Raw genomic sequence first — 25,751 nt, 5'->3', positions numbered from 1 at the left:
AAAGTAAACAATTTTCAATAAAAACTAAAATTGTTTTTCAATAAAAAAAAATTAAAAATTAAAAATTAATTTTTTAGCTAAATCAACGAAACTCCAAAAGAATGTGATGTAATTTGAGCTTGTAGATCAATATTATTTATGCTTTATTACTTATAAAACAAAAAATCCAAATTTGTCTTCATAAATTGTTTTCGAATGTTTTGAAGAGTGCAAAGCTTAACTTTGTGCGAAATGTTTGCAGTTCAATTGTTTTTTGTGTTAGAAGTTGCGACAGTCATTTGCCAAGTAAGAATAAGAAATTTGCATTTGCAGTTTGTCTATAAAAATAACAAAATTACATATATTAAATGAATTAATAAATATATTTTAATTAGTAAAATACAACTATGTATATAAGCGAACTCAGCGAGTATGTGTCTGTGGAGCTTCTGCACTGCTTCTACGCTAAAATTCAAACCTCCAAGCATTGAAATAAATATGTTAGATTCCTAAAATAAGCACAGCTTAACGCTAATCAACAGTTATAAAAACTCTCATGCATATTACTCTGTTTATAGCATGCTTTTAGGCACGTCGCCAAGTTTCAGTTTATATTTGAAGCTCAAAATAGCGGTAACGTGTTTTCAATAATTTCTCAACAACAGCAATGCCACACAAAATTGACTTTATTTCCAGAAATGATATATGTGTTTTGATATTTTGTGCTTGTGACCGACCCAATGACCCAATGACAATTTGGATTAAAACAAAAACTTAAATTTTTAGTGCCTCAGCGCTTGTCTTTCAACCTCAGCTTTGCTTTTTAATTATTACGTTAATTAATAACTAAAGATAACGCATGTACAGGGAGCGAAAGAGAGAGGGAGAAGAGCTAATATGCATACATATACACTTGATCAATTCATGATTTTCACTGTGATTTTAAAAAGTAAATAGCAAATATTTTTATTTTCTCGCGTATCAATAAACGTCATCGTTAAACGGTTAATTGAAACTTGCAGGCAATAAATATTTTATAGGACCTTTGCGTGTTTGTTTTCATGTTTTTTTGTTGCTGCAAACAAACCCAGAACTACATAGTATATACTGATAAACACACGAACAGTTGTAAGTAATAGTTTTAATGCAAAACTTGCTGCTTAACATTTTGTTGTTTAAGGTGATTTTAATGTGTGCAACACATGCATGTATATAATATACAAAATACCTAATGTAACTCGAGGAAAATTGATGGGTACACATATGGCTCATCACAAATATTGGTTTAAATGAGAGCCCAAGTGAAATTTACAATTTCAGTTTTTCAAAAATATCTTCTTTTTTGTTTTTGTTTGTTCTCTTTTGCTTGTATATACACACATATATACGTATTACAAATTGGATTAAAAATATTCAAAATTCATTCATTATAAATTTGTTCTTCTTCTTCAGTTTAATCATTTGTTTTGTTGTTCTTTTACAATTTATTGAATACAGGCTTGTTTTGTTGAAATTTCGCTGCATCACACACTGGCACCCCTTCCTGCCTGTCGCTAATTAGTTTCTTTCGCTGCAACTACACATGCACGCACGTATATGTATGTAACCTAGGTATGTATGTATGCTTTGACCCGCACTTCCATCAAAGAAAACTAAAACGTACACACTACTGACTACTGACTTTTGACTTATCCATTGCTCACGAACTCCAAAAATACATATCTCAAACGCTTTCATTCACCATTCGGCACCCGCTAAAATATCCCACCAAAAACAAGAAAAAAAAAAACAATATAACCTTTGCCAACACCGCCGATGCCGTCGTTGACGCCGTCGCCGGCTTACTGCGACTTTGGTTTGTGCAGAAACGCAGCGACACCGTTGGCGGCGTTGCCGTTCAGTGCGCCATTGCTGCTGTCGGATAGTAGCGACGACTTCGACGACATGTCACTGCTGGGCGATGAGAGTTTGGCGGTGTTTTGCGCAGCCAAAGATGCTGCCATGCGGCGTGTCTTCTTGCCGGCCGGCGAAAAGTATGTCTTGTAGAAGAAGCGCGCGAAGAGCACGAAGTAGCTGAAGTACATCGCAATCGATAGGTTGATGTTGGTCTGTGAGATGTTGCACGATTGACGTCCGTGCGTCTTGAGGAAGCCATTGGCCCACACATTGATCGCACAGCCGACAATCATTTGCGTCAATTGCAGCGACGTGATGATCATGGCAATGAAGCGCGGCGGATTAAAACGCGCCGCCTTCAGCGCATAGTACGAGTACATTACCGAGTGGACGCAGTAGTTCATGACGATGAACCAACGCGCCGACGAGGTGTACTCGGTGTACGAGAACCAAGAGTAGATGAGCACAGTGATGTGGTGGTACCAGTGCAGGAAAATGAGCGGCTGCTTTCGCAATACAATGAATATTGTATCGCCGAGTTCGGGCAGCTTGGAGAGCACAAACAACCAGGTCCAGAAACCGCAGACGCGGTCTTGTTCGATGTAGCTGCGAATAAAATGGACAAAAATTAAATTGCAATTTGTATGTGTGGTTATAAAAATGTATGTACATATAATTGTAAAAGAGTTAAATGGAGTGTAGAAAAAAGTATAAAAAAGAATAAAACATCTCTTCCTCCCTTCCTCATAGAGATTACACAGTGAATAAGCTTTTATTTATTTTACTTTTAAGCGCGAAAAGAACAATGAGCAATTCCAAGTGAAGAAAAAGTAAGACTCAAAAGAACAGTCGGATTCTTAGAATTTGCCAAACCGTACATACATATGTATGTGCTTTTGTTTAAGGTGGCAAAAATCATATAAGAAACACATTAACGAAGTAAGATAGGATCAAAGCAAGTGGAAATTAGCTAATAAGTACTAATTGTATGTATAATAGCTGACATAAATAAAAAGTAAATAAAACAAACAGTGCGACCACAGCAGTAAGCAGAAAAACATTAACTTAATGATATATGAATAAATACATATGAAAGTTCATGTGTGAGCTCAGCACAGACAGTTCATCAAACCAAAACACGAGAGACACCGCAAACGAACGTGCTAAAAGTGTAAAACTTTAGCACGAGATTGAGCACGACCGGTGCCGGTCTGCGTCCGGTTTACCGAAACGCAGAATTTAAGAACAACTTTTTCGGTTCACTCGCTAAAGAATATATTACAGGTGTGTATATACTTTTGTAAGTATCAGCTGTGAAAGCAGAAATCGTACAAACTCAAATACGCAACAACGTAAATTTAAATGAAGGAATATTAAAGCAAAATCATAATGAAAACAAACAAAGCAGCAGAAAAGCTGAAAAGCTGCAAAACCAGTTTCCAAATTGGAAATATCGTGTATGCGCTGAGTGGCAGGCGCGGCTCGGCTCGATCGAAGCTGTAACAGTAAACGGCGCGCGCAAATCTGCGTCATGATGAACAAACTCAAGGTCAGGCAATTGTCATGGCCACCAAAATTTACACAACAACACTTATACTTGCTTATGGATGGATGGACTTGAGCGGCAGGCCTAGAACGTCTGTTGACATTGCTTAGCCGCTTTATGGTCAGCTTTTATTAGCTACAAATTATAGACGACCGATACGGAATGACTGCCAAGGATGAATTGCGAAAATTTTCCGTATTTATAATGAAAGTCGCTAAACTGGCTGGCAAGCTAAGAATTACAAGAGCGAAATCATTTCAGGAATTGAACTAAGAAGAAGATTTCATGACGAGCGCCTGTGCTGCCGCTTGAGCATGAGCAAAGTGAATGGGCATGTAAAATAAAACAAGTGTGGTTTAAGATAACAAGCATTAAATTAATTCGAATTTGCACTTACCTAGGAACGCAAACGGAATGGAAAAGGCCATAATGACGCAGCACATGCAGAAGTTCTGGTGCCGTTCGAAAGGCACCCATAATACTGAACATGGCGAGCATTGTATTCCAGATAATTAATGGACCGCGCAGTTGGAATCTGAAATGGACAAATAGAAAGACAAAAGATGATTAATAAAAATGTAGTAGAAATTATGTGTTAAAAGTGTGTGGAATAGAAATAAAAAGAGAATAAAAAAGGTACTCGTTTGCTTCTAATATACATATGTACATTATAATATTATATAATATAATCCAATTCTATCAGCATAGCTAAATCACATGTTCCCCCTTTATTTATTTTCAATATATTTATAGACATTTTAATGTTTTGTTTTGTAATTGCAACACTAGTTGGTGCGATATTCAAATTGGCGGCTGATTAGTATTTATTGACCAAGTCACAACTCAACTAATCTATTTTAGATTAGGGAAATGAAAATTGTGATTAATACTGCTGATAACAAATGTATTTAAGCTATTATAAAATAATTATTAGTTGCAATGTCGGAGACACCTACTTTTTATGTATAAAATATAAAAAATAATATTAATAAATAAAAAAATATAAAATAAAATAATACAAAATATAAATTTAATTACTAACTGTAATTTTCAAAGTGCTATCTTCGTTATTGAAGCGTATATTTATTTAGATTTAGGAATTTCATTATTTATAATAATCCAAAAACTATTCAAGTATTTGTCAAAACTATTGTAGAATCCCCGGAGTTAATCTAGTGACTGATGCCAACAGCATACCAAAATTATGGAGAAAACATTCTCCAACCTGCTGAATCGCAGTGAAAGCGTAAAAGTCGGCGCACCTGATTTCCTAACCGCTGACGATGGAGCAGACCATGAAGAAGTTCGAATAGCAATTACCCGTCTGAAGAACAACAAAGCGCGGGGGGCCGATGGATTGCCGGCCGAACTATTCAAATACGGCGGCGAAGAACTGATAAGGAGCATGTATCAGCTTCTTTGAAGAATATGGTCGGATGAAAGCATTTAAGTGTGGTCTGCCCAATCCACAAAAAGGGAAACCACACAATCTGCGCCAACTACCGTGGGATAAGCCTCCTCAATATCGCATATAAGGTTCTATCGAGCGTATTGTGTGAAAGATTAAAGCCCACCGTCAATAAACTGATTGGACCTTATCAGTGTGGCTTCAGACTTGGAAAATCAACAACCGACCAGATATTCACCATGCGCCAAATCTTGGAAAAGACCCGTGAAAGGAGAATCGACACACACCACCTATTCGTCTCTTTCGCGTGACTTCTCCAACCTACTTCTGGAGAAAATAATTTGAGCTGCAGAACTGAAGAGAGAGGCACCATCTTCTATAAGAGTCTACAGCTGCTGGCGTATGCTGATGGTGTTGAACAACCATGCCGATAGTTCTGCTTTCTCTAAAATGGATAAGGCAGCGAAGCAAATGGGTCTGGTGGTGAACGAAGGCAAGACGAAATAGCACTAAATTGCGAGAAGAAGAACCGACTGGCGCGCTGTTGTAAACTCGGCTATAACCGCGTAAGAGGTGTCTACGAAAGTAAGTAAAACTTAGAGATGAATCTTATGCAAATGGTATGCTCAGGAAATAAATATAAAAAAGGTATCATATTGAACTAACCGAGAATGGCGAGCGATTGACCTAACGGTATTTTTATTTCAACCCACCACACGCATTTACATATGAAATGAGCGCGTGCATGAAGAAATAGTGTGGGAGTTTCAATGAAAGGTGCCACATGTTCGAAATTAAACTGACATTTGACCAAAATAGCACAAAAATGGTTGGAAAACAAAAAAAAAAAAAAAAAAAAAAAAAAAAAAAAAAAAAAAAAAAAAAAAAAAAAAAAAAAAAAAAAAAAAAAAAAAAAAATTTTGAAAATAATCAATATTCAATCGATAAGGCAATTATAATAAAAGTCGGTTGTAAACAAATATTCAACACATATGCATATATACATTTGTAGAGCTTATACTAAATGTATGTACATATGTATAAAAATATTCGAAAAACTTGCATTGACCTTATTCATATACATATGTGTGTATGTCTGTATGCCAAACTAAGGTAGGACACCGAAAAGAGTTTGCGCAAATCTTGGCAACACGGAGAAAAGCTGTGGTAATTTAAATTAAAACGAAATCGTAAACAAAAACAAAAAAAAAAAAAATGTCAAAAAAACGCCGAGCATAATTATTAATACAATAACAACGCTAACTATAAAAAGTTGCGAATTTTAGGAATGTGGAAACGCATACCTATTTATAAACTATATTTTCTTGGGTAAACATATTTACATTATCCATATTTTATAAGTATACGAAGTCACCAGACTATTTTGTATAATCATCGTCCAAATTTTGTATACATATGTATAAGCACACACATCCAAATATATGTTTGTAAATATGAATATGCATATATGGATATGTGTTATATAAATGCAAGCATACATATGTACATATATATGTACAGATGCGTGCAACTAATTAACAACGACTTGCCCCTATAAATTAAACGACGATTTGTGTAAAACTTTAAGGGTTGCAGTTTTCGGAAAAAACTCAGATGCACTATCTGTAGTTACCGTAAAAAGACGATTACGCGAGGCAGGATTCTTTGGAAGAGTTTCAAGGATGAAGCCATTACTCTCTGAACGCAATCAAAGGAGCTGCTTAGAGTTTGCAAAGAAATACCGCCACATTGGTCAGCAAGAAAATGAAAAAGAGTATTATTTTTCGATGAAAGATATGTCCGCAGTCAAGGATTTGGACCCCAAATACACTAGGCTAACTTTAAAACATGGTGGTGGCTACATACTGACTTGGGGTGCTATATATTGGAAATTGTTGGAAATTTCCTGAAATTATACTAAAAAGTTAAACAATAATGGAATAATACTCCGAAGGACATCTTGCCAAAGTTTAGTTGAGCCAAATATTAACTTTAAACCCGAAAAAATAATAATTTTTCCAGAAAAAAAAGAAAGCGTTGTTAATTAGTTGCGCGCATCTGTATATCTGATATAAAAGAGGTTATGATATTTTGAGATTGCTTAGCAAAAAATAAGAAGACAAAATAAGGAAAATGCAAATTGGTCGTTTTTAATGTAAATTCCTGAACTTAAAAGCTAATAAAAATGTTTAAAAGGGAATATTTTTACGTTCTAAAACACAATGGACTATATGGAAGTGACTTGCGGGATACCCACACGGGCCTACTAAACTGCTCAGTTTGAAACAATAAAATATGTAAAACAGTACACAGAGCCAGTTTCGCCGTTTAATCGAGAATATATAGTACATATGTATATAACTACAACAAATTTCTAATTACATGCTTTAATAGCTATTTCGTTCAATTAAAAATCTGTTAAATATTATAGTCGTTGTTTTACGACTTAAACAGTAATGATTAGGGATGACTTCGTGTGTAATTCGATTGAAGTTCGGCCGATCAAATTGAACACTTTTCAGTTAGATAATTAAGTTTACATACATTATATATATTGACTATATATGTACTTTCCAAAGGGTGACACGTTATGTTCATCTAGTTAATTTGAAGGAATTTTAATTATACGAGTATATCGTATACATATGCACACTTAAGTTCAAATTTGTTCCAGGCTGCCCCTTATAAACTGCGTAGGCAAACCGAAACGATATATATTTTGTTCTTAGATGGGCTGTCTTGCTCATTGTTCATTTTTACGTGGCAATGGATCGATTCTATCCGTCTGAAAAACCAACCTCTCTTGGATGCCAAGAAACACATGTATCAAGTCTACATCTACATACATATCTCGATTAGTTTTAAGTGTTACAAACAACCTTTAGGTAAGGATCGGTTAAGTTAGCTTAGATGTCTGATCCCTTGACGAAGGAACCACACTTATGGTAGACTGTTCGTTCGGTCCTTTGTGAAACTCCTGTGGCTAGATATTAGCTATCGGCAGCACGCTCTGAATCTACTAAAAATCTGCTAAAGTGTTCTTTGTCTATTTTTGCTATAACATATACCGTTAGGTGAACAAAACTATAATATTCTCTAACAACATGTTGCAAGAGTATAACTTTTGAATAAAATATTAATTGTAATCTTAAAAAGTATATTTCAAAACTATTATTAAAATGTTTTTAATCAAAAAAGTAGTTTCTTTATTGTTATTATAACGACAAACATTTGCTAGTAGCATAATTTTGGAATTAAATATTGTCGTTTATTAAAATGATAAGAAAACTTATTTACGCGACTACCATATTTAAGCAACATATAATTTAAGAAAAGTTGATAAGACTGTTCGCGGCACCTATTTTTAAATCCTCTGTTTTTATTGAAAGGTAATTAAAAACTATAGTAATATTCATCAAAAATTATATTTTTATTAAATAAGTATTTTGTCTTTAACTTTTAGGGAAGTTTGATAACGGGGGCCATGATTACACTATCCTTATCTCCACATACACATACATACAAACTTTATGTCAATTATTTTACGAAACGGGCGTGCGAATTTCGAGCGCATATGTTTCGTATTATAGGAAAATGACTCATGACATGCCGCTAGGTGAGAATGGTGAATAAGTCAATAGCGTAATGAGCTGTCAATATTTGCGTTTATTTTTTTTATCAAAAACAATAGTATATTGTTGTTGTTATCAATCGCAATAAATTAAAAACAAAATATTGAACTCTCTGTGGGTAAAGCACAAATTTACACATTTATTAGCAATGACTTATCTACATATGTATATATGTATTTATACACAAAAATACCTTACTGAAATAAGTCTCGGGCTAAATTTGTTAATTCTGACTTCTACACATAACCACAAAGCTTCATATTTTGGCGATTAGCAAATAAAAGCACTTGCTTATTATACCACTTATCGCAAATATACATACATATGTGTAATAAATGTGTATACATGCATACTTTCAAGAAGCACATGTTTCTCTGCTCTTTATTCACATCGAAGAGACCAAATTTCTTATCAGTTTAAGTTAGAATAAAACAGTGAGACACTAAAAGTTCAGGGAATTGCTAGTTGTTGAACGTTTACTACCTCAACCCACCTTATCGCAAACATGCCAAAGGCATACTCATATATGCATACATACTCCCAGATGCGCCGCCGGCTTGCTTTTAACGCTTGAGCTTAACACCACAATGTGAACAATTATTATTACAGTCCATGTGTATGTATGTGTGTATGAACAAAATGTTTATTGAATAATATACTCGTATAATATTCTAGCGATTGGAGCATTCCTACTTTTTTTTGCACTGACAAATCGCCTGATTCGAATAATTATCGTGACATTTGGCTTTTGATGCATACTATTGATGTATGTGCACATATTGTGATTGAATGTAGGTGTGTACTCTCATGACGATAGGAAATAATGTAATAGAAAAGAACCTTGACTGAGGTTATCGCACTTTTCTCGTAGCTATATGCTAATCTGATTTGACATGCATTACATTAAGGGATTGCAATAACGACAAATACACATCTATGAACTCTGATGGTTCGTGTAAGTTTGTGTGCCCTGAGCAGGAAACGTCATAGACCCTATCGAGTATCCATGCATACATATGTACATACATACATACATACATACATATAAATGATCAGCGTGACGAGCTGAGTCGATTTAGCCCTGTCCTTCTGTCTGTATATATGCGAACTAGGCCCTCAGTTTTTGAGATATTGATCTGAAATTTAGCACACGCGATTTTCTCCCCAAGATGCTTCATATTTGTTTGAACGGCCGATATCGGATCACTCTAGCATATAGCTGACATACAAACTAATCGAACAAGTGTATGGAATTTTAACGAAATTTGGCATAGATCATTCTCCAATGCAACCGAAACCGATCGAAATATTTGTATGTCTTTTAGCCTCTGTTCAGCCGAAGTTAACATTTTTTGTTTCATATTTATTTAGACCATTTTTAGTATTTTTTAATACTCTTCTGAGTTACAGTTCTGCAAAATAATATTTTACTTTACTTTTGAGGACATTTTACTTGTCTTTATTTATCACATTAGATATGTGAGATAAGCCGTCTTTTGCTACAATGTAGGTTAACATATTGACAGCTCATTGCTTTAATGACAGTTCGAGGCGGTTGGCTGCAATCTAATCAGAAATAAGCGATTAATAAGAATCGACTATTGATACGAAAAAAACGGAAACTTTTAACATTTTTTGCTTTGAAAAATATATACAAGTAACATATGATGCATCGAGGTTAACCGAACGAAGCTTTTAGTAAACATTCAAATTCTAGCCAAATTAAACCGAGACTTGAGAACTAATGAATTTCCGCAAAGTGGCTATCAAACTGTAGAAGAATTGAGTTCTCTAGAAGTTTAGAATATAACATATAATATATATAGGGAAATATTAAGCAAGTAATAATGGTTTTACATTTTAAACATATTGAATATCAACTTCAGAAATACAAGTTTCTAAACACAAACTTTGGGAAAATTAAAGTATGTATGCTATGTACATACATATATGCATACATTAGTAAGTAATCTTATAAATGCTCACTTTTAACTTCAAAATCGTTATAAGCGATAATCGTATATTTACATCATTGTAGAAGCATTTAGCAATCATTCCCATAGTAAACAAAGAAATGCATTTTTATATAGTAAACGGTCAATACTATTTGTCATGTACTTCAGGTTCAATACGAATTTGGCAATGAAATGCTTTTAGCTCGAGTCATACTTGAGACTTGGCTTCTACTGTTTACTCTAGGCTCGGCCAGTAGCAGTTTTGTGCATATTTCTTATATTTAGAAATTTATAAATTTGTAATAATACATACATACATGCATATGTTGTAAAAAAAATAGCACAAAACATTTTTTGTAGGATTTTATTTTAGCAAAAGAGCACTTAGGCATAGTCACAGGCGAAATAAAATCATTTGTGAAGTAAAAATTAGCTTTCTGACATGTTTTTCGGAAAAATACCTTATTATAATTATTTTCAGTTTCTTTTTATTTGAATTTTGTTTTGTATGGTATTGTATTGTAGTAACGAATATTAAAACTATTTTTACGTTCTTTTCTTGTCCTTAAGTAAATACATTTTAAAACTTTAAAATAAATAAACACATTACTTATCTTCCCATAAACTCGCTATAAAATTGCAGCCAAGTATAGCTCAGCTTATCTATACAAGTCTAAATTCACTGCCGTCTGTGTTGCTGTCTTAATTTCAATCAAGCTTGAATATTAATGTGCCGTTTCTGCTCAAACAAATTAGGTTGCTCGATTCTTAAGTAAGTAATTGGGGTAGATATACTCAACACAAGCGACAAATAATCTCACAAAATGCACAAATATATAGGGTACACTTTTAGACGCATAGAGGGATAACTGTCAAATCAGTTGTCAAAATAAAAACAAGAGACCTCCTAGCATCCAACAACTGTCCAGTGAGGTTATATGGCGAAGATCTTTGCTTGAATTTTTTTTTTAAACTGAATATAAAGTCAAAGTTGCCATAAATGGTGATGGTCCAGTATTTCCTAACTTTTTGGTTACCTTCTATGTTACCAAGCTTCTAGGTGTTAAATGATTTCACATTCACGAACCCTTACGTAAGGTCACTTTTCTGTCGGAAGAAACATTTGGTGACGGAATAATATAAAAACAATCTGTATATTGATCATTTAGGTCCTGAGATTGAAACAGTTCAGCTATTTTTGTTGAAGTGCGTCGAATCAAATGGTATAGGTCGATAAACCAGCTCTCTCTGACCATTTGGAAACGAACATTCGGTCCGTTATCGATGAGATAAGGCCGAATGCACTTTAATTTCAATGAATGCTTTGTGCACTCCTCAAAACACATCACCCATTACATGCCTGTACACCTCAAGTTATGTTGCATTAGATCAAAAATAATTTACTTAAAAACAGTTGAATGTCAACTGAAGTGATTGCATAGAAATAAATTATTCATGTCTTCCTATTATATCTAAGTAAGGAAAATTTTTATTTAAAAAAATTGGAATTCTTTAAAGACGATTAATTATTAACAAGAATTACAGTATTATTAAGGCACATTTATATTTAGAAAATAATTAAATATTTTAAATATATGAGTTTTTTTAAAGGGTTTTTCTTCCAATTGAAACCAACGTACTTAGCAACAGTAACTGACTAAGCGCATTTTTGATAAATATTGTGTAATATATATAATATTATCGGTCGGTATACTAATGCTAGATACATAACTTGGATAATTTTATTTCAACCCAGTTGAAACCCCCTGTATTTTGACAATGTAACCAACCAGCCCACTTAGGAGCAAATACTTCTGAGTAGTTTCGAATTATATTCCCCATTATTTTAATTACACGTTATGTGAGCTTCTGACGAGTAAATGGATTAATAAACTGCTTAGTAATAGTAGAGACTGCGCGTAAGATATTACTTGTTTTATTCATTAATTAAATTGTATAAAGGAATGCCATCTGACTACTATCAGATACTATAAAAAAGTCTAACATAAATTATTTATTGCGTTATAAGAAATACCCAAGAATTGTGTGTATCACATAAGCGTCCTGTAATGAAATATTACACCAGTCAGAGAAATCCAACTTCTCAACTACAATAAGCGCGCCGAAACAAACTACTCCAAAAAGGACCACACTTGTTCCCACTATAAAAAGTTATTAAATTGAGGTATTATTAATGAGTTCAACAATTTATAGCTTTTATTTCGGATATTTATAATATTTATTTATTATTATTATTATTTTATTTATTGTTTTATAACTAATTGAGTTCACTACAAGTTATCCATCCGTGTATGTATGTACCAATGTATGTGCAAAGCACACGATTTTGCATCTTTGTAAGTATGTAGGCACGTGCATTGAAAAGCTTTTACCGCATATAAGCTCCATGCCTTGAGCTTTCATTGGTATTTAAGTATGTATTATTTTCCACATTCTTCTTTCATTTATACTTTACTGCACTAGCAACAACCTTCTGATTCTCAACATGTTTAAATACAACTCTGGCTAAATAGCACGTTGGTGTCTGCTGTTCAATTGTGCCTAAAACTAACAGTAAGGAAAACCGTACAACCTTGCTAACAGCTCGGTTGATGTGCTTCAAGGCAGTGAAGTGGGGCATTGCTCGTTTGTGGTGTTCTCATTTCACGAAGCGCCAATTTTTGAATGGGCACAGGTCGTCCCTTTGAACTCAGGCGCACTCACTACTTTTCGAGGCGTAGAGTTTGGGTGAAGCGATCTGCCCGAATAATAGATACATATGTATGTACGGTATACACAGAATGATAAACGGTTATATGTAAATATGTATATGTAATATGTATTAGTGATGAGCGATATGAGATTTTAATATGTGTTTAAGCGATTGCTACTTTTAAATCACTGTGATGCAGGTGCATTATTTATATACATTTGATCGGTAATTTGAATGGCAGCTATATGCTATACGAGGTCCGATACCGGTATCATAGATAATTTGATACGAGACTCTTTGGTTCGGGAGAGAGCTGTCAAAACTCGCATTTTCTATAACATTTGCCAAGGATGCCACTGCTGAAAAATATTAGCTTGGGTATTTAATAAATTATACAAAACACTAAATTAAACACTTTGAAAATGCATTCATATATAAATGCTAAAATGCAAAATCATTAATTAATTTACATAAACATTTATTTTGCCAAAATATGTTCGCACAGTTCAATGAAATTTCATTTTACACTAATTTCGTCAAGCAATTATAGCGCTGCTCTTCTGGCATCCCGCCTTTTCCACTAACTACTGGTTGAAGGCACCCTGATTGTGTTTTGTTGCCAGCTCAGCAAACAGATCAGGGTGGCCTGCCTGCTGACAAGTGAGAGAGCAGGAAAAGAGATTCTGATCAAGTTATCTATGCCGGTATGGCTAAATTGATTTTAATCATTATTTATATACCGTATGTTTTTTATAGGATTTCAAACGTTCCTTCTGGGTGTTACACATTTCGAAACATACTTAATATTATACCCTTTTCAACTGTCGTATGAACGTAATACACATATATGTACATATTTAACATACAAATAAATGTATTCATGTAACTATGTATGTATGTATGTATAGAAAGCCTGGAGAGAGAAATTAGCAAATTATTGACATTTGCCGTGAGAGTGTCTGAAGATAGCATGTATTTACGTCATGGAATTGAGGTAAAAATGCAATCGCAATAACCATAAATGACAATAAAATTACTCATCATCAAAAGCAGTAGGGCGTTTCCGACGTTTACGTATGTATATACACACATATGGATACTCAAGGCTGTGTATATACATATATTAAGGTAGAGTAAGATTTTAGTTAATGGGAACAATTTGGGTTGTTTTGAGAAATTTATTCAAGACTCTATATTTATACTGAGAGCAAATAGACATAATGGATTAAGCGTTAAAAAAAACATGGAAAAGTCTGCTTAAGTCGACTAAGCAATGTTAATATAGTCACTGGTCGATCGATAAAAAAAGTTTTGCTGGGTTTCATGCTCGTGCGAAGTTTGATATTCAAACGTCATTTAGTTTCTTTGGCAAGTGCTTGTTTAGGACGCGAAAAATTTGCCTGGCGAGTTTTACCATAAAAAAATTGAACGAGTTGTCTGGAAATTTTGTTTGGGTTTCTGAATATGACGTTGAAAACGAAAAGTCGAGGCTTTCAACAAGTATTTGGGAAATTGCCTATTTTGAAAGCGTTAACCACTATTTGTATTAAAATGCCTTCCAGTCCGGATCAAATATGATCAGTTGGTAAAACCCTGGTTAAGTCAACTTAAACTATTTTCGCTTACTGCCACAGTTATATATGTATGCACATACATACATAAACACTGGCATGATATAAGCGCCGCTGTTATGCAATGGCAGTCGCAGCAGCCTTCCCGCCAATGTTTACACCGACTTCCAACACCGCAACCGGCTCACCATCGTTTGCTTGCACTTAAGCTCTGTTTATGTTTTGGCTAGCTATATATGTACACATGTATGTGTGTCGATGACCAACTGCTAGACGCATTGAGCATGTGCAACAAGTGTACATGCGAAGACTATGAGTCTGCATCGAATTACTATTTTGGCTCGTGGAACTCTCAGCGCCAAGTCAAACTGCGACCACAAGTGCACACCGACAGACAACGGCATATTTGATGAGTGAGTCCGTAGGTCGTTTAGTTGTTTGGCAATCGGGGCAATCAAGTCGGCCACTTTTGTTGTGTGCATTTTGTTCGCAATGTTTTTATGATTTTTCGCTTTGTTTACCGTTTGTCGAGGCAGTTTGACCACGCGATTGCTAAGCCGGGAATTAGGCAACGAAATAAATGCAGTAGGCGATTTTACGGTAACTCAATCAAATGGCAAGTGAATAATACAACAATAGAAAAACTCATTCGTTTGTTGCACTCGCTATTTTGTCGGCATTGCTCAGAAATAGACACGAGTGCGTGTGGTCAGGAGCGCGCGATATTGTTATTGTTGGCAAAAGACGAAGTAGATATGGTAACACGTATGCATGTGTGTACATATATGTATATGCCTGTCAATTTATTGCATCCAATTTCGGTTTTGTGCAACTTAATTCGCTCAAGTTTGACGCCGATGGCCAACAGTCGAGTCCAAACAACATAACAGTAAACAAGAAATTGCAAATTTCAAACCTTGAACTCAAATTTGTTGTATCGCTGTTTTCGTAATTCTGTGTGCTTTGCTAATTCTTTTGATTATTCATTTTGTTGATTTGCTAATTCTATTCTATTGGCTTTACAACGCCAATTTGTATAAACAAATCAAGTTAAGTTTACGCCTTTGCATATGCATATGTACATATTTACATGCCTATTCAATATTTATGYACATATATGTATGTATGCGCATTTATTTAGGCAAATTAAAACAGACAATAACAATTAATTTTATTGAGTGAGTGCGAAAACTTTAATTTTTTACTGAACAGATTTACAAATAATCGATACTAGCCAAAAAACAAAAACAAGAATAATTTCAATTAAAAAATTAAATTTTGTGTTTAATAAGTACAGAAGTACGTATTTAAGTTAACTGAGCTTTCGAAGTTCTTGAGTACGGCTGAGTGTGGTGGAGAAACTAATTTCGAATTAAATTTCAGTCAATTAATAATAACACTAGTATATTTGTCTATTTTAAAATTCTTGGAAAGTTTTTCGAACACAAAATCAGGTTTGTTTTAAAAAATGTATGTATTTATTTTTGTTTTTGACAAAATATTCCGTTTCCCTGTGGAATATTTTTAATTAGCACAAACAGAAATGCATTTATTCACCTTATTGGAAACTTCTTATAAATAAACCAATGCAATGTAAAAATGCATATACGAATTTCGTGTGAATGAAATGTCCGAATTTCGATTATGCTATTGTGAGCTGGCATTGCAAAAATTGTAAATTTATAAAGACAATTATATGACTGTTTTTAATTTAAACAAATTTTTAATTATTTATATACTTATACATTTTTACCTAATCAGTCTTGTTAAGTATTAGCTGCTTAAATTAGGCAGATAACAATTTTCGGTGACGACTCATTTTGCTTTCCCCATTGCGGAAAAAAATATGTTATGTATATTTGAAGGAATAATGGATTAATAAAAACGCCGCTTGAATGGCACCACATTGGGTAGCAACTCAAAAATCGATTTCGGCGGTACCCCCTTGCTACTGAAAGAATAATATATGTAACTTTTTGTAAACCCTTTCCTACATCTGCATTTTGTTAAAATCGAGTAAGTTGTTAATGAAGTATGCGTACATTTTATGGGTAAATAATAAACAACTTTGTGAACAAATTTTAAAGGGTTTTTGGTGAATTTTTTCTGAGAGAATTTTTTTGTTTATATAATAATAAAATGAAAGGAATCTTGAATGCATCTATATGCATATGTATGTATGTATATGCACGGATTTTTGAAATTCAAAAGTGGTTAAAACTCTTTAATTTCTGAAAAAATAAACATTTACAGTGGTGAAGAGATAAACAAAAATATGCAAACTCATCACTTTCATTGAATTTATAAGAGCTGACAGACTTCAGAGCTATTTTCAAGGAGCATTGGAATAAAAAGTCTTAACAATAAGTTAGAATAGACTCATTCGATCATGCATAGAAAAATACATATTAACAATTAAATACTGCTCAAACCATAATAAACAAAACCTTATTCTTAAAAAAGTGAAATTATATTTTATTTATTTTTTACAGAGTTTACCACTTATTTATCAAGTTTTACAAAGCTTATCGCGGAAACTCAGAAAATATTGTAGTGCTAACATTTTTCTAACCACTACTGTATCACGCAGTATGCCATATGTAAAAACACAACAAAAAATTATACAATAAAAATATTTGCCAATACACGCGCCAAAATAACGGCGAAAACAGGTGAGCCGGAATGTTGTTAAAAGGAAAATGGCTAGTGGAGCACAGTGTAAAGAAGAAGGCGATACTTCACATACAAATGATATGTACATAGGTACATACATATACATATATATAAACCGCTACGTGAAGGAATGGATGCTACAAATTCCACATCAAATTTTAATATAAAACAATGAAAAAGTAAATATTTTGCAAAATAGAAAACGTGTGTTAAATTAATCCTCATAATGGACGGAATATGAAAAGGTTATGCAGGTAACTCTCAACATAAAAAGTTATGTAGACATTTATGAAGTAAGATAAGTACTTAGCTTACGAAAAAAGCGGAAATTTTGATAGAAATGAAGTTTTATTTCTCTTCTGTGCTCAGTATAAAGGTAGGAGTCCGATTCGGCTGAAATTATTACTGTCAAATAATTTCTCTCTTTCGATAGTGAGGTCAAATGGTGGTTATACTAAGCACTTATCGGACCGTCATCGTAGGTGTTTATGTATAGACAAAAAACTGTACATTAAAAAACCGGAAATGTCTGAAAATCGATATAATAATACTAATATGCTCAAAAATTTCGCAGAGTTGCTATTATGACATCGAAATAAGTTTCTTTTGTAACAGAGAGAAAGAATTCAGGCGCCGTAGAAAGAGACCAAAACGAACTGCGTTACATGCGGTCCAGCAGCTTGTATGTATATGTGCATATGTATATGTAAGTAGGTAATAATAGCAGCCACGATCTCTCAATCAAAGCAAATGCCAATTAGGTATAAACAGCTGAAAGTGTGGTTGCAAACCAGTTTCATGATCAATAGCCACATTAACTTAATGCGATAACACAAGTGTTATGCTATGCTGAGTTATGCGCGCGCATGTTCAAATCGGCTAAACGACGCACAAAAGCAAAAGCAACAATTACGGATACATGTATGAAATTACAGGCGAACAATTAGGCGTGCGGCGTGACTTTTACATTGCACAAATGAACAGTTTTCGGTAAAAGTGCGTTAAATGAGTAAGAGCAGACACTTACAGGTGTGAATGGCGCACCATTGTTCATTACATTTTTCATAAGTAAACAAACACTTGCGCTCACAGTCTGGCAGCAACTGTCATCAATTCGGTATTCTCGTTTAAATATTTGCTTAACAGAAATTTACATATGTACACATGTACCCACGTACATAGTTACACATGTGTGTGCACTTTTTATTACCGAGACCTTGTGAGCGCGCGCTTTCATTCACCATTTCACCATACAACAAAATAATAGAGGGGAGAGCGTAATTTTGAGCTGCACAGTTGTGTATGGAAGAGCGAAAGACAATTGGCGAAAGCGAACGAAGTTCATTTTTTTGGATGTTGCATCATAACCAGTGTTTAATTTTGGCAAAACGCTGCAACACTTTGCAGCTTCATCATGAGCAGTGGAAAAAATTAATTGCATGCGCGAAATAAAGGGTGATACAAGATGAAATTCGGCAACATATTTTTGTTTCCGGTTGAAAATTTATATATTTTAGTGCACACAATAGTTTCATTGGCATTAACTTTTTTATTTTAACCATTTTTATTCAACTGCCTTGTTATGATAGCATTTTGTTAGTGCAAAGTAAAATTATAGTAATTATCCCAACTTGCGCTGGTATTTACTAATATTATCGGATGAACGTCTAAAATGGATTTGTGCTCCACAATTGCCAACATTTTCCTGAATGGCTACTGTTTTAGATTAATTTAATTGGTGTTGAAAGGCTGTCGAGTTTTGTCTTATACGAATTATTACATACAAGATCTTAATTTTGATCGTTCATTTTGTATAGCAGCTACAAGGGCGTGTGCAAAATATCAGAGAGCATCAAACAATTTATTTTTTTCAACCAATGAAATTTTCAAATTCGAAAATGGCTTTATTGCTTTTAAAAATATTATCCATTAAAATTTATACACTTTTGTATGGCTTTGTCGAAGCACTTTTGTCACTATGATTAAGGTATCTTCAAAACATCAGTTCTAAAAGCATCAACCGCCTCTTCAGGTGTCGAAAAACGTTGACCTTTTGGGTCATATTTTCGCACGGGTTGAAAAAGAAACCATTCGTTGCCAAGTTAGGACTTTGTGGTTGATGACTCATCAAGTTGATGTTTTGAATGCTTAAAAATGCAGTGGTTTCAGTCTATGTGAGAGAGCTAGCCTTCTTGTGGAGAAGAGTGAACCGTGTTCGTCGGTTGGGTTTCCTGATTTCTTAAAAGCCAACTGACAAATGGCAAACTGACAAAGTGGTTGTAATAAACTCAGAATTTACTGTACCGCGTTGCAATAGTGGAACGGTGTTCACATGCCCAGTTTTTTCAAAAAAATGGACATCCATTTGATTGGCAGAGCTTTGTGCGCGAACAACTTTGTTGGATTCGGCTCATCTTGAAACGCCCTTGTAGTCTTCTGCTGTTTACTTTCTCGCTCATACGCGTAAATCTACGATTCATCACTTGTTACGATGGCATAGACATGTTTCGAGGCACCGCTATCCTGTTTTGTTAAGATTTCTCCCTACCAATCGACACGAGCCATTTTTTGAACGATTGACAAATTGTGTGGGATCCGACGTGAACAATTGTTTTACCGTCAAATGCTCATGCAATATTTTAAGTTACTGCAAACAACACAAATAGCGCTTGTATGTTAAAATATTCCATCGAAAATGTCAAACTAGGCTTGTTAAATTCCGAAACCTAAAAACCAACCAACATACATACGTACGTCCAGTTTTGTGCCCGAAAAAGTATTTTTGGGGGGAATTCTTCTTCACTACTTTAATATGAGGAAATTCTCAGCGGGACTTTATTTTAAACTGAACGAAATTGACAAAGTTGATTGTACGATATAAATGTGGTGATTTTGGCTTGGAAACGACAAAGGTCCTGGGCTGCTATAAAGTTTGCAGATGACGAAATGGAAACTTTTCCCGGCGAAGATTGTTTTTAAACACAAAAAGAGCTCGCAGAATCTTTGCGAATCACTTAACCAGCAATTTAAATAATGCGTTTCCGGTTATTTTTTACTTTTGAGTAATTGTTAAGATAATTACTACAAAGTAACACAATTTGCCACAAGAAAAAGCAAATGCAAATAATAAATAATTTTTCTTATTTGTTATCAACTTCAAAATATATAAAATACGGTAGCTACAATTGTTCAAAAAGTGCACTTGTAAACATTTTGAAGAAGCCGTTAATTAAATGATAAAAAACCAATTTTAAATATATTTTGTTTCATTATGTAACTGGACTTGAAGTTTACTTTAAGTGGTTGCCATACAATGTAAAAAAGGAATTGATGCTTATTTTTGGTTAAATAATAATTTTAGCTTAAATAGTTCAAGTTTATTTATTATTTATTTTTGAAATACTTTTGGCATTTTGGAGAAAGAAAGTTCGAGTGATTTGTTTAAAGAGCAAGAGGAGAATTTTTGTAATTAAGACTTATAGTGGTTCAATAAGTGCACTTTTAATGACTATTAACAATTAAGTGATAGCAATAAATTTTTGGAAATTTTAGAATTGAAGTTTGCTTACTTAATTGGTTGCCATACAATGTAAAAAAAGTAAGTACTGTTTATTCTAACTTATAATGTCATTAGACGCAATTAAATGAAAAATTCGGTATTTCACCTTAAAGGTACATATGTACATATGTAGGTGCATATTCGTTACAAACATCGTAGTAAACATTTGCAAATCAATTATTAAATTTTCTCGATGATAATTTCAGCGAACATTTATTTACCGAAGATTTTTACCACATGAAATCCGTTAGTGTAAATGTTGGTTTTACAAAATTATTATTGTTATTGCTGCCACCCACAGAAATATGTGTAAATAAAGGTGCGACTGATGCCAAAGCGAATGCATGCGATTGGGTGGCAACTTTAAAGCGTTGATGACTACACATTCGTCCTCTGTGAATACAAAGCATTATGTACGCATTTTATATTCAAAAGTTTAACAAATACATTGTATTTACTTGTGGCACATAAATATTTAAGTATACACACTTAACTGTATATGTGTACTTATGTACTTATACATATGTTTGAATTCATTTGTAAGTTGGCAATTCAACAAATGTTCTGCTGTTGGCCAGCCGAAGGAAATCGATAACAGGTGGCATAAAAAAACAACAGTTAAAAACAAAAGTACCAAGTTAGGAGGGGCTAAGTTCGGGTATGACCGAACATTTTATACTTCTGCAACGTGCAAGGATGAAATCCAGGTAGCCAGTACCTTCAAGTACATAAAGCTTGTTAGTTACTTATATGGATCTAGGGCGAGTTTTAGTAGGGTTATCACCCGATTTCATTCATTTTCACTCTGTCGGTAGGGATTATTATAATTTTTGAGCTCGGTGAATTTGGTTACTGTAGCTTTAGTGGTTCAGGAGATATGTTCATTTAAGCTAATAGACGGCGGGGCCCCTTCCGCTTTTATAAAACTTTCTGCCCACAGGTGCCCCTAGCTCCTGCGCTTCCCTGTACCAAATTAGAGTTTTATATCTTAATATATTTAATGTTTAGTTATGGTACTTTACAAGTGTTGGGTTGATGGTGTTTAGTGAGCGGGGCAGTGGTCTGATTACGCTCATCACGAACTCCGCCTTACTTTTTTGCCAAGGAACATGTGTACCAAGTCAAAATATCATAACTTTAACTCAAGTTACAGCTTGCACGGACGGACAGATAGTCCCAGTGTCCCATTATCCCGGATTTCATCTCATATTGTCTTCCTGATCCTCTATATGGGTGAAACAATCAACCGTTAGGCTAACGCTAACAAAGCTATTATACTCTGTACCAACATGCTGCAGGAGTATAAATGCTGGTCAACCGGTGGCTTACCTACACACACCTACACCTTCCGAAAAGTTGGGCGGTGTCAATGACTCGTTCAACCAGGAAAACTTAACATATACCTGCAAATTCAACGCGGGTAATTACGAGGTGGCACGTAAAGTTTACGCTAACTCACCACTCACTGCAAATAGAAATAGCTCGACAAAAAGGCAGCGACTACATAGTGCATGCAACAGTTCTTTCTTTCTTTTTAAGGCGAATGATTAAGCGCTGGAACATACATACATACATACAAACACAGATGTACAGAGGAAGCGTGAATAAGTGGAGTAACGCGATAAAGAAAGGCGTTATAAGCTCACTGGACTCACGTAGTTCAACAAGAGAACTGACCATTTGCAGCTTAATTCGGATTTTGGACACGCTAATTTGGTTAACAAGTAACTTATATTTGTGGATAAGATATCTGTGTTATGCCCAACTATGAGTTCTGGTGGAAGTACTAAACAGCTGTGTAGGTGTTGTAATTCCAACAAGGCCAAAAACACAACAACGAGAGGCTTAGGCGCTTGTAAATTCCCTGCATTTCTTTCGGAGCTCTTCTGATTACACAGGACTAATAATAAGTCTCTCTAAATTATATTGACAATGTTCAACATCTTACACAGCACATGCAGAATATATAGCCACAAATAGGAACCAACTGCATTCATTGAATAGCAGTCAACACCTTCACGAACTCCTTTGCTATGAATGACGGTCTGAAAGTCTAGACAATCACAATCTAGAAACTGCCGTACTTTAAACTCTACCGATTCAGGTTAACATATTAAAGATACATCCCTCATAAAACGACTCCCGAGGTAATAATAATTCTCCCTGCAAAGTACATACCCACAGAAACCTATAAATCTATCATCCTTCGTTTTCTGAACCGCCTATAACTAAAGTGTTTACCACTAAACCGAGTTTGTGCTGCCGTTGTAACAACAACAACATGTTGTAGGTTCTATAAGATGGATGCTCTTCACCTCCTGTTACGGAAAATATGACTATATTATACAAGGTATTTTTAGCAAAAGTAGAAAAGTTGTACTATGACACCAATGTGAACGCGGTAAACAGTTTCTCGACATTAATATAAATAGAACGAAATTTGCATAAATAATTAATTGGAAAACTTTAAGAAAACTTAATGCAACCACGGGGTTTAAATATAACTATAAGCTTTACGGGATGTTGTAAATCAGTTTTTTCGTTAAGCTTTTACAAAAAAAGGTGATTATTATAAAAACGGGGTGACAAATTCGACAATTAATATTCGTATTATAAATTTCTTAAAGCAAACCTCTTACCCGGAGTTGTATAGGTCACAAATCAGCTTGCCCTCAATGACAACATTTATTTTGTCTTTTACTTTCTAAATTAACGTTTTTGAAAGCTTTTAATATTACTTGGCTGAAATAACTGACGGATATCGTGTAAATTCTATTGGCAAGTGCATCGTCGCACTCAACCGGAAAGGAACGACAATGCATACGAGGACAAATATTAAATATTAACAATTAGTTTGCATTAATCTTGTAGAATTGACGTTAGTTTGCCAGACAAATAGGAACAAAGTTTATACAAATACTAGTTCGAATGGGTGCGTAAACAATTGTTAATATTTGTTTAGCAAAGTGGCTTATAGAGCGTGTTTTATTGTCATGCAATACTAGTCAAGAGTCACTCTGTGTTCCTATGTGGAAAAGTATTCACGATCACAATTCTGCCCATACATAACTTGCTCTTACACACTTTCCACATCATTTATAAGGTAGTGTGCTTAGTGCGTTTGTGACAACTGTTTTGAATCGTTAAATCTCAGAAACGATTAGTGTTAGGATAACCGTAATAAAACCTCAAAAAACCCAAAATGTACCAGAGAAAATCTGTTGAGGTTGTAGTATTCCATAGCTGAGTCAAGTTCAGTTTACAAAAACACAGAGAGGCGTTCAAAAGACGGACAAGGGCCGATCAATTCGGTAAGAAGTCAATGTAGTCATAGTCTTGAGCTTCTAAAACCTGGTGAAGCTCTTAATAGTAAGCAATATAGACAACAAATTATCAATTTGGACCAAAGTAATTTTGTTACACGACAATGCACTTTCACACAAAGCAAAATCGGTTAAGGATGCAATCAAAGTACTTGGCTGGCAGCTGCTGGCATCCTACTCCGAAGTCGAAAATTTGGTGTCTGGCATATTTGGCCCACATGTATATTTTGGTTTCTGCAGCTTGTATTGAGTTCCATCTGGTCTGAGCTATTTGCACAAAGTATGCTTTATAAAACTCTGCTTTAATCGCTGCCAGTTTACTAGGCCTCGTTTTTGTCTAAAGAGGCTCCTAGATTTGCCAACTGGTCTGCCAATTTTGGCAACATATTCCTTTGAAAGGGAACCAAAATTATGATTATGTAGTGTCGATAAGCCAAACAATGGCAATGCCGCTTGGTTGTCCCACCGTAGTTATTCAACAGAACTTCACACGCTTTCTCCAAACTAGTACTCCCGCATGGAAGATACTGGCTGAGTTTAGTAGGTGAATAGAAATAGAGATATTAAGATCATTGGAGTATACTCCCGTGGTGGAAACTTAAGAAAAAAAATATTTTTTTTTAATTCTTAACCCTAGAGAAGGCGCGCTATGAGCATTTTGCTCACACAATTTTTTAATTGAAAAAATGTCTATGTTCTATGTTATTGCACCACTTGTTACGCTCAGTACCTTTGCTCAAAGTTGTGTTCCACTTGTTCAAAATCACACGCTGTAATCAGTGCATGTTTTAAAGTGTTGATAGGTGGCATTTTATTTACTGCTGTAATTTGCTCACTACGCGACAAACTACGTAAGTTTTTTTGCTTTGCCAATAGCTCAAGTTATCCAATTGAAAGTGGTGGTTTGCATCAATTTTAGCACTCGTACGTAATTAAAATGGAAAGCAAGCGTTGTTGCCGTGCTAGGGATGTATCACATATTACGTCGTGGTTAGAAGAAGTTTCAGCCGATGAAGAATTAGAACAGGACGATGACCATTTTCTCCCTGAAAGTGATTGTGAGAGCATTCATAGTGATCACAATACTGACACTGATCAATCTGTTGTTGATTTGGAAGAGAATTTCCTTAACGGCTTTGAGGAGGCCCCACGTGGAAAACGCGCATTTTATTGGGGCAGAGATAAAAAACAAAATGGGCGCTTAGTCGTCCTGTTCCTAATGTTCGCACTAGGCGGTGCAGCATTATAACGCATCTGCCAGGTGTGAAAAGCATTGCGAAAACTGCAGAAACWCCAATACAATGCCTTGCTTTGTTTCTGACTGATTCATTGATCTCAAAAATTGTCAAATATACAAATTTATATATTGAAAAAATAAGTGATGCATATGGACGTGACAGAAATTGTAAATCAACAGATACTGTCGAGCTAAATGCATTTATAGGTATCTTATACATGGCTGGGTTAAAGAGAATGAAYCATACAAATTTAAAAGA

The 25,751-nt window shown here is 34.6% G+C and overlaps 1 protein-coding gene across 4 annotated transcripts in view; it reads right to left on the bottom strand.

Annotated features, from left to right (window-relative positions):
* Positions 1 to 82: 82 nt before the first annotated feature.
* Positions 83 to 25,751, bottom strand: part of LOC108969644 (elongation of very long chain fatty acids protein 6) — a 40,908-nt gene continuing 15,239 nt past the window's right edge. For 3 of the 4 annotated variants that reach the window (XM_018934494.1, XM_018934496.1, XM_018934499.1), the window contains exons 3-4: positions 3,819 to 3,956; positions 1,640 to 2,481 (exon numbers count right to left, since the gene is read on the bottom strand). In XM_018934494.1, coding sequence (XP_018790039.1) covers positions 1,821 to 2,481; positions 3,819 to 3,956 — 799 coding nt within the window. In that variant the 3' untranslated portion in view covers positions 1,640 to 1,820. Of the gene's footprint in view, positions 318 to 1,639; positions 2,482 to 3,818; positions 3,957 to 25,751 lie in introns of those variants that run through there. The other variant, XM_018934495.1, reaches the window with a different exon arrangement.

The sequence above is a fragment of the Bactrocera latifrons genome, unplaced genomic scaffold (genome assembly GCF_001853355.1).
Source record: "Bactrocera latifrons isolate USDA-ARS-PBARC rearing strain unplaced genomic scaffold, ASM185335v1 scaffold_26, whole genome shotgun sequence".
NCBI lineage: Eukaryota > Metazoa > Arthropoda > Insecta > Diptera > Tephritidae > Bactrocera > Bactrocera latifrons.
Note: the sequence above shows the minus strand (reverse complement) of the source record. Positions and strands in the feature narration are given on the sequence as shown.